The sequence below is a fragment of the Elephas maximus genome, chromosome X, assembly GCF_024166365.1.
Source record: "Elephas maximus indicus isolate mEleMax1 chromosome X, mEleMax1 primary haplotype, whole genome shotgun sequence".
Classification (NCBI taxonomy): domain Eukaryota; kingdom Metazoa; phylum Chordata; class Mammalia; order Proboscidea; family Elephantidae; genus Elephas; species Elephas maximus.
In genome coordinates, this window is record NC_064846.1 from 144170028 (window position 1) to 144189273 (window position 19246).

At 36.6% G+C, this 19246-nt stretch overlaps 1 protein-coding gene across 12 annotated transcripts in view; it reads left to right on the forward strand.

The window, feature by feature from the left end:
* Positions 1-19246, forward strand: part of DMD (dystrophin) — a 2447064-nt gene that overhangs the window by 930643 nt on the left and 1497175 nt on the right. For all 12 annotated transcript variants that reach the window (XM_049872854.1, XM_049872851.1, XM_049872858.1 and 9 more), the window contains 2 exons: positions 13292-13437; positions 17624-17836. In XM_049872854.1, coding sequence (XP_049728811.1) covers positions 13292-13437; positions 17624-17836 — 359 coding nt within the window. The remainder of the gene's footprint in view (positions 1-13291; positions 13438-17623; positions 17837-19246) is intronic.

The following is a 19246-nucleotide window of genomic DNA, read 5'->3' on the forward strand; positions in this document are numbered from 1 at the left end:
TCTCAGCACAGAAATCCTGCGTCCAAATGATATGCTCTAATCCCAGCTCTTTTTTTCCTGGTGGTAAAAGGTCCCCCTCTTCTCTACTGGCTTTTCTCTTTCCTCAAGATACAGCCTAATCCTGTAGATTGTGTCCTGCCTCATTAACATAACTGCCTCTAATCCAGCCTCAGAAGCTTCATAGAAGTTAGGATTTAAAACACATAGAGTAATTACATCAGACTTCAAAATATAGGACAAACACACAACACTGGGAATCATGGCCTAACCAAGTTGACACACATATTTGGGGGAAACAATTGAATCCATAACATTCCACCCTTTGGCCCTCCAAAATTCATGTCCTTGCCACATGTAAAACACATTCACCCCATTATATCAACCCCAAAATCTTAAATCAACTCCAAGTTCAAATTCCATCCTGGAGCAAAATTCTTCTTCATCTGTGAAATTGAGAATACAAGTTATCTGCCTCCAACGTACAGTGGTGGAACAGGCACAAGGTAGACATTTCTAAATGGGAGAAATTGGAAGGAAAAAAGGAATAATAGGCACTAAACAAGTAAAGAACTCAGCAGAACAATTTACTTTAGTTCTCAAGGCTTGAAAACAATCCTCTGTTCTCTGAGACCATCTAGGGACAATTGCCCTGCCCTCCATACTCTGAGTACTGGCCACAGCTTCCAAATTCTGGGTGGAGTCCCCTCAGCTCTGGGCTTCAGCTTTGCCTTCCAGGCCTGCTGGGACAGCAACTCTGCTCCATCTTATTTGGGAGACCCCCTTCTCCTAGTCTGTCTGCATGGCCACTTTACCCACTCACCCCTGCCATGCCCCGTACTTCTGCCCCTTGGGCATGCAGCCCTGCCTCTTCAGCTTTGGGCAGCAGATCTGGTCCCATCTCACTGGCACTCCTGAATGGCACCGCCACACTTCGGAACTGAGTTGGAAGATCTGACTCTTTGAAACCTTGGAGGCTGTGGCTCTACCCTTTGAGACCTCAGAGGTAGTAGCTCCATGCTTTGAGACTGAGGCCTTTCTGCTTCCTGTGCTCCTTATCTATTCAGCTTCTGTTTGCTGGTTCCTTGGCCTCTCAGCTCCTTGGGTCTCTTGGGCTGGGTCGGCTTCTGCCCCGCTTGGGCAAGTGTCACAAATCTCTTTAGCTCCACCATTAAGTGCCTGAAGGCACCCCACTCTGCCTGTAAGGCTAGGCCCAAAGGTGCTCAGCTCTTGCTCCATGGGTCAGCAAGCCTAGCTTCTCTGACAAGTGCCCAGAGGCACCCTACTCCTCCAGGAAGCCTCCTGCCTGAAGGCTCTCAGCTCTCTCACTCTGTGGGTTGGCTCCTGCACTGTCTCATGCCAGTCTCCTGGCTGACTTCTGCTGCGGCCATTTCTTTGTCACTGCTTCTCACCATCTGCTCCTTCTCCAGTGTTAACAGCTCCCCTCACTTCCTTCTGAGCCCTCACCAGAATTGTCTGATGTCCATGATTCCACCAACAGTCTCTTCAAGGAAATCTAGGCTTTACTATTAGGCACTTAAAACTTTTCCAACCTCTATCTATTCACAGTTTAAAAACCACTTCCACATTTTAGGTTTCTGTTAGTGCAGCACCCCACTCCTGGTACCAAATTCTGCCTTAGTTATCTAGTGCTGTTATGACAGGAATACTACAAGGGGATGACTTCAACAAACATAATTTTTTTCTCTCACAGCTGAGGAAGGGATAAGTCCAAATTCAGAATGAAAGTTCTAGGGGAAGGCTTTCTCTCTGTGTTGGCCTTGAAAGAAGTTCCTTGTCATCAGTTTTTCCCCTGGGTCTATGAGTTTCTTAGTGCAGGGACTCTAGGTCCAAAGGACACACTCCTCTCCTGGCTCTTCCTTCCTGGTGGTAGGTGGTCCCTCACCTCTCTGCTCGCTTCTCTCTTTTGTATTTAAAAAGAGATTGACTTAAGATACAACCTAATTCAGTAGTTTGTGTCCTGCCTCATTAACATCATAGAGGGTAGGATTTATAACACTTAGGATAATTACATCAGACCACAAAATGGAGAACAACCACACAATACTCAAATCATGGCCTAATTGACACACATTTTCGGGAGACACAATTCAATCTGTAAAACTTGGTAAGGTAGAGGGTAAGTGAAAAAGACGAAGACCCTCAATGAGATGGATTGACACAGTGGCTGCAACAATGGGCTCAAAGCACAACAATGATTGTGAGGATGGTGCTGGACTTTCCAGTGTTTCCTTCTGTTGTACCTAGGGCGACTATGAGTTGGAACTGACTCCACGGTACCTAACAAGAATAAGACAAGCACAGTCCAGTAGAAATATAATGTGACACACATATATAATTTTAAATTTTCTAGTAGCCATATTAAAAAAAGAAAAGGTAAAAGTATTTTAATAGTTTATTTAAACAAATATATACAAAATATTGTTTCAACATAGAATCATTTTTTTTTTAACACTACAAAAAACACCCTTTACATCCTTTAGGGTACTATTTCTTTAAGTGTGGTGTGTGTATTACACTTTCAGGATATCTTAATTGAGACTAGCCATGTTTCGTATGCTCAGGGGCCACATGTATCTAGTGGCTACCATATTGGATGGCACAATTCTATATTATTTCTCTCCATGCCATGCTTTCTTCAGCACTTAGGTACTTTTCTTTTCTCTGAGTAGTTTTGTTTTACAATTGGTAGGACATAGCAGTGATTTTCTTTTTTATAAAAGTGTCATACATAATGCCCTATTCTGAGGTTTTAGCTTTATCATGATTGCTCTGTTGTATAATTGAGAAAAAAAATCTTAATTTTCAAAAGGAATCTCTACTTATCTCTGTATTCAATTATAAATTCCCCCATTGACCTTTTTTTTTATTGACCTAGACTCACGAATATCAGAAAATACAATTCCATATGTGCCTCTTTTTTTATATAATGAAATAATCTTGCCTTCCTTTTCTTGCTCTCTCTTTTCTTTTCTGTTCTTTGCAGCCCTTCCCTCTTTTAAGTCGATTGGATAAAACACAAGAGATTCTTAATCAAAAAGTGGAGAAATCATTTTTCACACTCTTCCACTAGAATTTTAGATGTCAGTTTGGCCATACTTTATCGTTGCCATCCTTCCGATGGCAATACTAAACAATTGGAGATTAACGGGACATTTTTTCCTTTCAAGATAAATACTAGGGTAGCATGGTGGTCCTTAACATTTATTTCCCCGACACATGCTACCAAACCTGTACTTCCTTATATTGATTTTATTTTTGTAGAATATATTTCTCTAATCATAAAACATCAAGAAAGTATCTATATTTTCCAGTGGGCAGTATAAAAATTGGATAGTAAAAATTGTCATAAGAATATTTTGGGATAAATGTCATATATTTATAAGCAGCATATAGCATATGTGTTAAATTCTCAGAAGATTATATATATATATATATATATATATATATATATATATATATACACCCACCATGTGTCCATCAGTTTGTTGTACTGTGGTGGCTTGTGTGTTTTTGTGATGCCACCAATATTTCCAATACCAGCAGGGCACCCTTGGTGAACAGGTTTCAGCTGAGCTTCCAGACTAAGACAGAATAGGAAAAAGGACCTGGCAGTCTACTACTGAAAAAACTGACCAGTGAAAACCTTATGAATAGCAATGGAACGTTGTCTGATGCAGTGCCAGAAAATGAGCCCCTAAGGTTGGAAGGCACTCAAAATACAACAGGAGAAGATCTGCCTTCTCAAAGTAGAGTCAACCTTACTGACGTGGATGGAGTCATGCCTTTGGGACCTTCATTTGCTGATGTGACATGACTCAAAATGAGAAAAAAAACAGCTGGCATGGTGGCTGCAACAATGGGCTCGAATATAGCAATGATTGTGAAGGTGGTACAGGTCCGGACAGTGTTTCATTCTTTTGTATGTAGGGTCACTATGAGTTGGAATTGACTGGACAACACCTAACGACAACAACATATATCAATGAAACTCTTGTTGTCTTTAAGATGGAAACATAATTGGTTATATTTATTGTGTTTTTGCTGTCAGTAAAGAGAAAATTAAAAATCAGATTATTAGTCCATATTTCTATATAAAAGGAAGAAAGTGAATTTTCCTATATGGAGCAGAACTACATTTCTTCCCATGTTGGAATCACAAGGGCAACATTCCCAAACATTTTACTGACTGGCAGGTAGAGTGGTTCAAGTGAGGTTTCCCATGGGTGCATTTTCTTCCACACTCGACTCTTTTTAATTTGAAACAGAATTAGCAATTTGCCACTGGTTTTCTCAAGCATATCTGTTTCAAATAAGATAAGCCACACAATTCCAAAATTGTGTCAAAGCAGTTTCCCAACATTGATAACAACCTTTGCCAGCGTATGTAACGTTGTTGCATTCTATATAAGGAAAAAAGAAAAGAAGTTGTGGTCCTAATGTTTCTACGCACGTATACGTATTTTTGTTCTCCGCTTTGCTCCACTAATTGTATTAGATGGATTATCCTAATGGATTCCCAGTAGGTTAGCTTGTTATATATAATCAATTTCAAGGGTATGTATTGTCAAATTTGGGTGATGGTGGGAAAAAAAGAACTGGAAAATTTATATATATATATATAACAGTTTACCAATAAGAAGTAATTCCTTTGAAAGTCGGTTTACAGGCCATTTAGCATAGATACATGTAATGAAAATCACAGAAATTAATTAAATTGAAGATCAGCAGCAAATCACAGGACCCCATCCTATATATGCTGCCCATCTTCGGCAATCAGAATTAATTTACAGAGAATCTCCCTGGCTCAGTTTTATTAGATGCGAGAGTATGAACTGAATGAAAACTCTGAGCTTTGAATCATAGCTGTAGTAAAATTATAACTTTATATTAAAACCAATGTATGTAATTCTGAGCAAAATATTGCTTCTCAAGAGAATAATTAATTTAGAGTAGTTAAGTTTTATGAATTTACATCTGCTCTAAATTTGATATTTCGTATTGAAACATAATATTTTCCACTGTCTAAAAGAATGCATTTAATGAATCTCTAATGAATTTTGTGAAAATATAAATAATGACAACATTATACACATTGCATTTGAAATGTGAGTATAATCACATTTGTGATGTGTATAAACAATTTACCTTTTGGTCCCTTATTGTATAACCTCTAAAAATAGGGCCAATATTATATTGAGCAAGAAACTAATCTTTAAGAATACATAGCTCAGATAGTTGTTCATTTCTTCAGTATTCTCTCATGGCCTGCATCATCTTCACTGCTTTTTAGGAGTGTTTGTAAGAAAAACAATGTTGGCTGGTGAATTTTTTTTTTTTTTACGTTCAACAGAAAAATGTATGAGTAACTGTTTGATTTTAATTGTATGTTATAAACAAAAGAGACATAGATTTTTATTTGCAGCTCGGACCTACCCTTTTCATTCTAGACTCATATATCCAACTACCCCCTCGCCTTCTCCCTTTAAATGCCCCAAAGAACCGCAAACCCACTGTGTCACTAAAAGATAAACTCATGGTGGACAACTCCCAAGCCAACAACCATTTCTTCTTTTGATCCTGCATGTATCAGGGAAAGGAACTACTCAGGAACCTCAAAGTCACCCTTGGTACTTAGTCTGCCGCATCCACTCACCTACACTATTTCCATTCACTCACCAAGTGAATTGGTGCTGTGATTGTTCAGTGGTAGAATTCTTGCCTTCCATGTGGGAAACCTGAGTTTGATTCCCGACCAATGTACCTCATGTACAGCCACTACCTGTCTGTCAGTGATAGTTGGTGTATTGCTATGATGTTGAAGAGATTTCAATGGAGCTTCCAGACTAAGGCTGACTAGGAAGAAAGGCCTGTTGATCTATTTCCAAAAATCAGTCAATGAAAATCCTATGAGTCACAACAGTTCCATTCATAACCAATCGTGGGCATTGCACAGTACTAGACCACATTTGTTTTTCTCTCTCTCTTTACCATTTCTTAATTTTTAGCCAAAGACTAAAACATTTTGGATTTAGAACTGAATTGAGCCAGAGAAGAGCATTAAAATGAAAGAAAATCTACCTTAGAGGTCTAGAAGCCATGAAGAGAGAAAAGAGAAGAGGGGTAAATTATAAGAATGTAAATGTAAGCTATTCTGAGTTCAAAGGTTCCATGAACATTACAAAGATGAAATAGGTGGGCTAAGAATAGTGCCTAAATTCTCTAACTAAATTATCTCTTCTCTCTTCAGGGTCTAAACCAAACCAAACCCATTGCTGTCCAGTCGATTCCAACTTGTAGCAACCTTATAGGGCATGGTAGAACTGCCTCATAGGGTTTCCAAGGAGCGGCTGGTGGATTTGAACTGCGAGTATTTTGGTTAGCAGCCAAGCTCTTAACCACTGTGCCACCAGGACTCCTTGTCAGGGTCTAAACCAAACCAAACCAAACCTGTTACCATAGACCCGATTTCAACTCATAGTGACCCAGTAAGGCAGTGTAGAACTGCCCATAGCATTTCCAAGGAGTTCCTGGTGGATTAGAACTGCCGACCTTTTGGTTAGCATCTGTAGTTCTTAACCACTATGCCACCAGGGTTTCCTTTCAGGGTCTAGGTGTCACCAAATCCTGGACTCCTACTATGTTCCTGACAAAAGTATTCTGTCTTTGTGCTCAACGTTCCACTAGCCAAACTGCACTTAATTCAGTAAATACTGATTCCTTACAAGGCACAGTGCTGGTCATTGAGGGTAGTGCAATACAAGGAAACACGCATGCTCCTTGCTCTTATTATGCTTGTCATCTAGGAAGAGACACAGCCATTAATCACATAATCAAGATGGTGGTTTTATAATTATAATATGAGATGAGGGCTCAGAAAGAAAAGATTGGCACTATGAGATTTTAAATAAAGAAAACTAATCCTGGCTTAGAAGATCAGGGAAAATTTCCTTGAAAATATACTGCTTGACATGCAAGCCTAAGTATGAATAGAATTTAACAAGACTAAGGGCATTTGATGTTTAGGTGCCCTCAAGTTGGTTCCGACTTATAGTGACCCTGTGTACCACAGAAGGAAACACTGCCTGGTCCTGTGCCATGCTCACAATCATTGTTATGCTTGAGCCCATTGTTGCAGCCACTGTCAATCCATCTCATTGTGGGTCTTCCTCTTTTTCACTGACCCTCTACTTTACCAAGCATAATGTCCTTCTCCAGGGGCTGATCTCTCCTGACACCATGTCCAACATACATTAGACATAGTCTTGCCATCCATGCTTCTAAGGAGCATTCTGGTTGTACTTCTTCCAAGACAAAGGGTAGTAGTTGATGGCTAATTAAGAATCGGAGAGAAGCCCCGTGTCTCTGGTGAAAGACAAGTCCAGAGAGGTGGGCAGGGATTATAAGCCATGTAAAGGATTCTAGATTTTCCACAAGGAAAATGGAAAAATATTGATAGGTTTTATGCAATGGCATCACATTATAAATCAGTTTTGCATTTTCGTAAACTAAGCCTAGACAGTGGATTGAAAAGAGACAAAAATACACCTGGAGAGACTAGGTAGGATCTTATGTGTGGACTTTTCCTTGTGCTAGATAATTTATGTGTAAGATACTTACATCATTTATGCACCGTCCCCTTTCAAAATTCTGTTTTCTCTCAGAACGGAAACCCTGGTGGTGTAGTGGTTAAGCGTTATGGCTGCTAACCAGAAGGTCAGCAGCTTGAATCCACCAGGCACTCCTTGGAAACTCTATGGGGGGGGAGCTTTCTACTCTGTCCTGTAGGGTCGCTATGAGTCGGAATTGACTTGACAGCAACGGGTTTGGTTTTTTTTTTTTCCCCCTCTCAGAACAGGGTGGAATTTTGGTTTTGCTTTCAACAGAGGGACTTCAAGAGTTGGCCATGAATACAGATCTGAAGTGGTTAAGCAAATTCAGAACCACATTTCTGAGACTGAAATGTTCAACTTATTAAACAGAAAAGACCAGAAGGAAGCTAAAGAGGAAGGAATCTAATTGAGGCCTCCCTTAGAAATGAAGTAGACTTATGGAAGAGATTAGTGCCCATTAGGTAACTATTATACCACCTCTTCAGAAATCAGCATTTTCTGGTTGATGAACCTCCACAAGAACAGCAAGATAGCTATTTCTGAAACTCTGGACTTGATAAGTCTTGTTTCAGTTCTAGCCCTTTCTCAACTGTAATCCACGTGTGAAAAATTCCTAGGCTTTATTCTTTGGCATCAGATAACGAAGAGGAAATATACTCCACAACCTGAATTGGAATTCAGAATGAAAATTTCTCATCAATGTAATACCTCAAACAGTACCCACGAATAATGGTGGTGTGTGTTCTTGCATACTTGGTCAGGGTTTTTAAGGGAACCTGAGACATTCTTACCACACTTTCATCAGTTTATTTGACTGCCTATTCTCAGTGCCATTCCCAGTGCTTCCCATGAAGCTACAAGTCCCAGGTGTCTTTTTAAAACTGGCTACCAGCTTGGTCCACTGCTGTCTGTCAGTTTGTTTTCCTTATTCATTGTCCAGCTTTCACATGCATATGAGGCCATTGAAAATACCATGGCTAGGGTCAGGCAAACCTTAGTCCTCAAAGTGACATCTTGGTTTTTTAACACTTTAGCAAATTTGCCCAATGCAATGTGTCATTTGATTTCTTGATTGCTGCTTCCGTGAGTACTGATTGTGGATTCAAGTAAAATGAAATCCTTGACAACTTCAATCTTTTCTCTACTTATCGTGATGTTGCTCATTGGTCCAGTTGTGAAGATTTTTTGTTTTCTTTATGTTGAGGTGTAATCCATACAGAAGGCTGTCGTCTTTGATATTCATCAATAAGTGCTTCAAGTCCTCTTCACTTTCAGCAAGCATGGTTGTATTATCTGAATACTGCAGGTTTTTATTGAGTCTTCCTCCAGTCCTGATGCTGTGTTCTTCCTCATATAGTCTGGCTTCTTGCATTATTTGCTCAACATACAGATTGAATAAGTATGGTGAAAGGATACAAACCATGACATAACACACACCTTTCCTGATTTTGAACCTTGTTCAGTTCGAACCACTGCCTCTTGGTCTATGTACACGTTCCTCATGAGCACAATTAAGTGTTGTGGAATTCCCATTCTTCATAATGTTATCCATAATTTCTTATGATCCACACAGTTGAATGCCATTGCTTAGTCAATGGAATTCTCGTTCTTCCCATTCTCTATCTTAAATTTCTTTTACTTCATATCCTTTCTCTTTCTCTCCCTCTCTCTCTGTCTTGTTCCTGGACCTTTACTGACAGAATACCCTCGATTTTTCTTCACAGCAGTTTACCCCTGTTTTCCATTGCAATCTATATGTTCATTTCCTCATTTTCCTGACTCACCAACTAGATTTTAAGTATCAGGAGAGCCGAGACATCGCTTTTTCACTTCCTACATCCCCAGTGCTCAAAGCATTGAATAAATATTTGCTGAATGAAAGAATAATAAATGACCTCACTCACTGAATTGTCCCAATAGTATCATCATCCCCGTTGTTATAAATGAGGTGTGAGATGTGAAAAGATTAAGTAATTTCCCAAAGCTAGTAAGCATAGAGCCAATTCAAAAGCCAGGTTTACCCAACTACAGAATCAGACATCGTAATTGTCATGATTACACAGCCTCTTTCTGTAAAAACAGAGAAGAGAAACAATCTTGTTAGGTCTTTAAAAAACCCATTGATCTTAAAGGAAAAAAAAAAAGGTGACAACACTAATTTTACCACCTCTTTCTATACTTATCTCTTCCTCCTCACATACATTTATCATCTAGATAAAATCACAGTGATTTATGTCAGCTTTGGCAAGCTTCTAATACAAAAGTTTGGCCTGGACTCTGCTACAAAAGGGAAGATGGACTGTTTTCCAGAATAAAATTGTTCAAATTCAATTAAACCAAACTTAATGCAACTTATAGCCCATGGACTCCAAATTTCCAATTGCTCCGGTGCCTTCTCATACAGAAGCCATTGCTTCATCATAACCGTCAGTATACTGAATACTCCTTTGCTTAACTGCTGTTCATGAGATCCCTCTTTGCTTTTGTTCATTAATAATCATCTAGCATTCAAATAAATGTTCTGGTCAGGAGAGTGAGAAACACATTATTTCTATGAAAGAAAGCAGAGAGGATTAATGTACCACAGGGATCATTCAATAAGAAATTAGAAGAGTTCATATTAAATGAAACCTCTTAAAATGAATTTGGACATGAGCTCCCAAATACATATAGGCATATTGAATAAATTTCTCAGTAACGATTTCTAACTCTCTCTAAAGTCATCTTAACCGTCTGAAAACCCATTAAATGGCATGCAAAATGCTTTCCTATATTCCTCTCATTTAGTTGAAGGAAATGGTATGTTGAAATGATAACCAATCCTAGCTATTAAAAGTAATAACTTATAAATAATGTCTTTTTATACAATGATTTAGAATACTACTTTGCATTGTGATTATACCTTTTTAGGAAAATTCTCAACCATTATCTCTTCCAATATGACTTCTGTAACTTTGTCTCTAACATTCTGGAATACATTTATATTAACCCATTTTACTGTATTTTCTATGTCTCTTAACCTCTCTTCTGTGTTTTCCATTCTGTTGTTTCTCCATGCTTCATTCTCAATATTTTCTTCTGACTTATGTTCAGGTTTACTAATTCCCTATTCAGCTGCATCTAATCTGTTGTTAAATTCATCCTCTAGGTTCTTACTTTCACTTATTGCATTTTTCAGTTCTAAAATTTATTTTTGATTCTCCTTAGAATTTGTTTTGCAATTGTTCTGGTTTCCAATTTTCTGTCAAAATTCTGAATCTTGTCTTTAATTTCCTTAAACATGGTCAGGGTAGCTACTTAAGTCACATATGTAATGTATATTGTCGTGTATATAAACTTTTCACTTGTATTTTTGTGGTTGTTGCTAGGTGTCATTGGGTTAGTTCCGACTCATAGCAACCCTATGAACAGCAGAATGAAAAGCTGCCAGGTCCTGTGCCCTGGACCTCACAATCATTGTTATGTTTAATCCCAGTGTCATAGCTGCTGTGTCAATTTATCTTGTTCCTCTTTTTTGCTAACCCTCTACTTTACAAAGCATGATGTCCCTCTCCAGGGACTGGGACTGGTCCCTCCTAATAGCATGTGCAAAGTACATAAGACGAAGTATCGAGATTCTCACTCCTAAGGACCTTGTGACCACTTCTTTCAAGAACAATTTGTTTGTTCTTCTGCTAATCCATGATGTATTCAATATTCTTTGCCAACACCATAATTCAAAGGCATCACTTCTTCTTCAATTTTCCTTATTTGTTATCCAGCTTTCACATGCATATGAAATGACTGAAAATACCATGGCTTGGGTCAGGAGCACCTTAGTCCTCAAAGTGACATCCTTGCTTTTGAACACTTCAAAGTGGTCTTTTGCAGCAGATGTGCCCAATGCAATATTTCGTTTGATCTCTTGACTGCTGCTTCCATGAGTATTTATTGTAGATCCAATAAAATGAAATCCTTGGCAATTTCAATATTTTCTCCATTTATGATGATGTTGCTATTGGTCCAGTTGTGAGGATTTTTGCTTTCTTTATGTTGAGGTTTAATCCATACTGAAGGCTTTAGTCTTTGATCTTCATCAGTAAGTGTTTAGAGTCCTCTTCACTTTTAGCAAGCAAGGTTGTGTCATCTGCATATTGCAGGTTGTTAATGAGTCTTCCTCCAGTCCTGATGTTGTATTCTTCTTCATGTAGTCAGGCTTCTCAGATTATTTTGCTCAGCATAAAGACTGAATAAGTATGGTGAAATAATACACTTGTGTAGAACTAAAAACCAAACCCATTGCTGTAGAGTTTATTCCAATTCATAGCAACCCTATAGGACAGAGTAGATCTGCTTCATAGGGTTTCCAAGGAGAAGCTGGTGGATTCTAACAGCCGACCTTTTAATTAGCACCTGAGCTCTTAACCACTGTGCCACCAGGGCCCCACACTTGTATAGGGAAATTAAATACATTCTTTTGTAATGGTTTTGGCTTTGAAATAAAATGGTTCTAGTTTGCAATCCCGACTCTGACATTAGCTGCTTGCCTATGAGCAAATTATTTGCCCTTTTTTTTTTTAATATCTTCAGCTTCTTCCACTATAAATGGGGATAGCAATATATCTCACAAATTTATTATAAGAATTAAAACATAATAATATATGTGTGCTTGGTATAAGAATTCTTGACACATCCTGTATTAATTCCCCAGGGCTGTGTTAACAAATTACCACAAACTTGTTGATTTAAAAAAAGGGAGATTTTTCTCTCACAATTCTGTAGGCCAGAAGTTCAAAATCAAGGTGTCCATAGGGCTGCGCTGCCACCGGAGACTGAGGTGGGAATCCTTTCTTGCTTTTGCCAGCTTCTGTTGACGCCTAATGTTCTCTGGCTTGTAGCTGCATTACTCTTATCTCTTATCTCCATCTTTACACAACCTTCTTCACTGTGTGTGTCTCAAATCCCCCTCTCCTCTCCTTTATAAGTTTACAACACCAATCATTGGATTTAAGGCCTACCTTCCATCCAGGATGATCTCTTCTTGAGATCCTTAACTTAATTACATCTTCAAAGACCTTATTTCCAAATAAAGACACATTCACAAGTACTAAGGGTTAGGACTTATACTTAACCTGTTTTGAAGGCACACAATTCAACCTACTACATATATGAAGCACATAGAAACTGTTTTTGTTTTAGTAAAATTAGAGATGGCATGATGTAATTGAAAATAGCAAGGACTTATTTTTTTTTAGGATAATGACAGTGTTTTCCTCAGAGGCAAATGATAATGCAGAGAGTAGTCCTCAAAGAGAGATATATTTGGACTCCACTGGGTTTTTCATGTACCATACAGATAATCTCGAACAAGTTATTCATTCTCTCTGTTTCTGTATTTCCTGGTCTGAAAAGAGTAAGTTTAACAATATAAATGTTACAAGGGTGATATGAGGATTTGGTGTAATACATGCAGAGCTCCTGGCATTATACCAGGCACATAGTAGGTATTTGTGTTCATCATCATAATAATCATATTGTAATCCATATTTTCAGGTTTTAACACTTTGTCGATATTTGAAATTAGTGAAATATTCAAGTTTGCTGATAACTTAGGAGAACATGATTATAATAAAGTTTACTATTAAAAAAAATCAATTTTTTTTTTTTCCTTTTTGATGAAGTTTTTGACAGTTTGCCACCCATGCGCTATCATGAGACCATGACTACCATTCTGACCTGGATCCAGCAGTCAGAAGCAAAACTGTCTATACCTCAGGTTACTGTCACTGAATACGAAATCATGGAGCAGAGACTTGGAGAGTTGCAGGTCTGTGAATATTTTATTCTCATAAACTATACAGTGCAGATATCATTTATTAAACAGTGATTTTGTTGTACCTTTAAAATAATATTAACATTAAAATAATCATGGTATGTATGATACTTTAAAAAATGAAGACGGGACTTAAAAATACTATTTTTGCATTTTTCCAACTTCTTTTAAGATAGATATGCTATATTTGAAGGTAATTATATGTTATATTTATAAATTATATTCCTTCCAGTTTAAAATGTATTTTCAGACACACTGATTTTTTATTTATAAAAGCTGTGGCATTATTTCCACCATTCACCTCCTGATTGATAATGTCTCTGACTTTTCCAGACAGGAATAAAATCGGTATATTTATAAAATTAGCTTGAATTTAAAGACGGTTTTATGTAATAATGTAATTAGGTATTTATTGAGTTCTAATAACTGTGTTTTTGACAGCCTTACTTCGGGAAAGATAAATGACTAATATATGAAAATGAAAAAAAGAATACAATGTACAAGAGTTCAGAATACTTTTCCTACTAATTCTGAACTGTCTGTTTCCTATACCCAATCACACTTTATATTTTAAGACATTCATGAAGACATATTTTTTGAGTTTATTTAGGTGTGGTAATAATATGATCATATTTTGGTAATTACGAAAAAGAAAGTTAAAATTTGAAATTTGTTATATCTACAGATTTTCTTTCTTTTTTGTACATCTAAGTATTCTTAAAGTTTATTTGGGATGTGTCTCTTTGAAAAAAAGTATTTATTTGAAAAATTTGCAGGTATATTGTTCTATTTAGATGATTTCCTTGAGTATAACACCAAACAAAATACAGCCAGTTGATCCCTTCTGTTTTCCTTTTGTTGTTGTTTTTAATACTTAGTATAATGATTCCAAAGTTTATCTGTAAGAATGCATGACTCAATGAAACTAATAAGCTTTAAAAAAAAAAAATAAGAGTAAGGAGGAAGGATTTACCATAGTCAATATTAAAATTTTTATAAAGGTAAAGTACTAGGAGATGGTATAAGTATACAAAAAATGCAGAGTGGATGAGTGCCACTCACAAAAAATGAGGAAGGGAAAAACTAATAAATATTGTTTGGGAAATGTACTATGTAAAAACAAACAAAAAAAAGTCAGAAACTCACCTCAAAATTTACACCAAAGTAAAACACTAACTAGATTGGAAAGTTCAAATAAATAAATAAATAAATAAGTGTGAAGAAATTATTAATTTGAAATTATTAAAAACATACAATGAAGAAGCATTAAAAAATCAATGGAAATTATAAAAAAAAGTTGTAAAAATACCAGAAACAACAACAACAAAACAAAAAAAAGAAAAGAAAAATGAGAGCAAAGGAAAAAAAAATCTCTGTGTGCAAGGGGGAATGTCAATAATATGAAAGTCACCAAGAAAGCTACATAATCACCCAATAGATTTATGAAAAATGGTAAGTCAAATTGTAAAAGAACAAGTACAAAAACACAGAAAAGACACGTTTACAAAATGAGATACCATTTTTCACGAATGAAATTGCAAATATATGTATGTATTTAACAATGCAGGGCTGGTAGCAATAAGTTAAGTATTCTCACTAGTGGGAATGTAAATTCAATGTAATTTTGCTGAGAAAAACTATTCAATATTTTCTACTAACGCACAAAAAAAGTAATTAACTTGTATGTTTGAATACTATTTCCATGAAGTCTATCTTATGAAATAATGAAAATGCACACAAATATAGATAGATAAGCATAATTGACAGACATTAAAATGTAGAAATTAATTTATGGACCTAATGAGGGAAATGGCTAAATGAACTACAGAGAACCCATGGAAATATATGTTTTTGACAAAAATAATTATTGGCATGAGGAAATGCACACAATAAAATGCCTAGTTCAAAATGTAGTTATATGTTAAATATTGTCTAAATATCCCATCATAGGGGAACAATTAAATAAATTACCACATAATAGGCAATAGGATGTTATGCAACCATAAATGTTATATGTTTGACACGTTTTAAAGGAGATGATGGAAATCGAAGTATAAGAAAAGGAGTGTCTACATTTGTGTGTATAATATGATCAGATATTTAGTATTATACATAGAATAAACCTGAAAGTTTATATAAAACCCCAGTAGTTATAAATAGTGGTTATTATTTTTGTGTTTTGAAAAAATTATGATCCTTTATTACTTTATCACCAGAAAAAAATATTTAAATAAATATTGAGTACAGGAAACCTAAAGATGGTTATAATCTTATAAGGCATTGCAAAGATTATGCAGGATAAATGCACAACAAACTTTATAAATTCTCCTCAAAATTACCCTGGCGTTCTACCATAAAATTACAAAAAAAGTCCTTTGAAAAATATGAAACCTTTTTTTAATTACATTAGTAGGCCATCCATATTGTAACTTATTCAATAAATTTTATTATTCCAAATATAAATACTATTTAGTTGTTTTATCTAAGGAAATTAGAGGGTTTCAAGCAATCAGTATAATTAACTTAAACTCCAGTAATTGCATCATAAATGCAGTTATTAATATATAGACATTTCAGGCTCCCTCTGGGACATATCCTGATTGTAAATGGAATAGTCCCATTGTTTCAATAATTCTCTCTCCGTAGCCATATCTCCCTCTCTTTCCTTTCTGTTTAGAGAGAATGATCTAGTTGGCGATAAGTACGACGCTCATTCACTCCCGCTGAAATATAAGCTCCAATAGAATGTTGATCTTGCACACTTTTGTTTCAGCCCTATCACAGTGCCTAACACATAATAGGTAGTTAAAACAAACCAAACTAAACCAAATCCGTTGCCATCGAGTCAATTTTGACTCATAGCTATCTTAGAGGACAGAGTAGAACTGCCCCTATAAAGTTTCCAAGGAGTGGCTGGCAAATTCAAACTGCCGACCTTTTGATTAGTAGCCTGGGCTCTTAACCACTGTGCCACCAGGGCTCCAGTGGACTACTAGGGCTCCAATAGATAGTCGGTAAATATTTATTTGAAGAATGATTGAAAGTATGAGCTAATTAGCTAAGGCACTTTGTAGTTAGGCAAGATGGTAGATGCTTCAGCTAGGTTGATTAAATATGAATAATCTCAGCTCTAGAGGCTTTATTGGGGAGGTCATACTGTTTCTTTCTTGTGTGATCTCTTTAAAGAGCCAAGAACTCCATCGTATATGCGTACTGCATTTTGTTTACTCATTCATCTGTTTATTGATATTTCAGTTAATTATTGAAAAAAACAAAACCCATTTGCTATGGAATTAACCCTGACTCTTTTCATGGCATCCCCATGTGTATCACAGTAGAATTGTGCTCCATAGACTTTTCAATGGCTATGTTTTTCAGAAGTAGATTCCCAAATTTTCTTCTGAGATACCTCTGGGTGGTCTCGAGCCTCCAAACTGTTGCTTAGCAGCCAAGCATATTAACCCTTTGCACCACCCAGGAATTGTAGCAATAAATTGCTGTTGTCATGTGCCATCGAGTTGGTTCCAACTCATAGTGAGCCTATAGGTCAGAGTAGAACTGCCCCATAGGGTTTCCAAGGAGTGAGTGGATTTGAACTGCTGACCTTTTGGTTAGCAGCCAAGCTCTTAACCACTATGCTACCAGGGCTTCAGCAATAAATTAGGTGGGCCAAATCCTAAGGAGCACTGATGGCTCAATGGTTAAGTGCTGGACTGCTAACGGAAAGGTTAGCTGTTCAAACCCATCAGCTACTCTGCAGAAAAAAAAAAAAAAAAACCTAGTGATCTGTTCCTATAAAGATTTCAGCCTAAGAAACCCTATGGAGCAGTTCTACTCTGTCCTGTAGGGTCACAATGAGTCGGAATCCACTCAGGGCACACAATAATAACAAAAATCCTTTAGTTCAATAAGATACAGTTTTGGATACATTTGACATTGCTTATAAAAATAGGCATAGATTTAAAAAAATATTGCTGAATAATGTGCAAATTGCTCTTATAATAAACTGTAGAATTTAAATTGTTGCTAGTTATTTTATAACTAATATCCCATCAGCTACTTTGTTTAGATTTTTAAATCAGATCGCTTTTAATTTATGTACAATTTAATTAACTGAAACTTGTCAATTGTTATATTCATCCATTAGTACAAACGTCCTTTCTTCCCTCCTCTTCTTCAGGCTTTGCAAAGTTCTCTGCAAGACCAACAAAGTGGTCTAAACTATCTCAGCACCACTGTGAAAGAAATATCAAAGAAAGCCCCCTCCGAGATTAGTCAGAAATACCAATCAGAATTTGAAGGGATTGAAGTCCGCTGGAAGAAGCTTTCCTCTCAGCTGGCAGGGAATTGCCAAAAGCTAGAGGAACACATGAATAAGCTAAGAAAAATTCAGGTAATATGACTTTTTAAAGTAATATTTTATTGTGTTTTTGGTGCAAGTTTACACAGCAAATTAGGTTCCCATTTGTCAATTTCTATACAAATCGTTCAGTGGTATTAGTTACAGTTTTCATAATGTGTTGCCATTCTCTTTCATTGCATTCTGGTTGTTCCTTTTCCAGTGCTCTAATTTTCCTGCCCCCCTATCCTTTCATCTTTGCTTTAGAGTAATTCTTGACCTTTTGGTCTCGTATAGATTTTTTTTTTTTTTTATGGAGCACCCTACTCAAAGTTAATATCCTTTATTTTGTGTGAAAGTCTGTTGCTTTGCTAAAAGGTGACCTTGGGATTGTTTTGGTTTCAGGTTTAAATAGTAACTCAGGTGATAGTCTCAGGTGTCCTCTGGTCTCAACTGTCCAGTAAGCCTGGACTTTTTAAGAATATGAGTTCTGTTCGGAGTTTTTCTCCAGATCTATCGGGGCCCATCTATTGTGACCCTGATCAGAAAGGTCAGTAGTGGTAGCCAGGTACCATCTAGTTCTTCTGGCCTCAGGGTAAACTAAGCCATGGCTCATGTAGGCTATTATCCCTGTTCAGGTAATTTCCTTTTGATATTAATTTGCTTTACTTGTTTCCCCACTAAGAATGTATTATAAAACTTAAAGGCAAATAGTCATAAGGTCAAAACAAATCCTACTCTTAAAAAATAGTAATTAAGTGTTCTGCTCCTTAGATTTTTCTTTAGAATGATTTTGCTTTTCACCAGTGCCCACTGGCCTTAAACATGTTCTTAGCTCAGTAATTTTCCTTTGATCTGGTTGTTCTTTAAAATATAGGTATCACTGAGCTGAGAAACAGATAAAAGAGTTACATATGTTATATAATCATATCACTTCATCAACATAGTTTAAATTATCATTGTTTATATAAGTTTGACCACATCAACTTCTTTCTCAAATCAACTCTTAATGACTTAATTTCTTTTAATACTGCCACCAAGTTGTAATCACCCAAGCTGAAATAGTACACCAAACAGCTAGACTAAAACCGAGTTTAGTTATATAGGTAAATACCTGTTTTGGTGATCAGTTATTGAGAAAATGTTAGTACTGGGAAAGAATCTTTGAAAGCATGATGACAAAGCATTGGAATGAAATGCTTCTGAATTTAAATCCCGGTTTAGCTATTTATCAGCTTGTTGTGCCTCTTGTAAACCACAGAACTGAGGAGTCCTCAAATATTCTGTTAAGCACACACACACACACACACACACACATCTCTACATATAAACATATATGTGCATGTAGGCATATATACATAAATGCATGCATAAAAATATATACATACACAAAAACAGCATCTGGGGTAAAAGAGAGTACAATTACATGTTCTTTGTCATTAACAAGCCCTAGTGAAGGAGAAA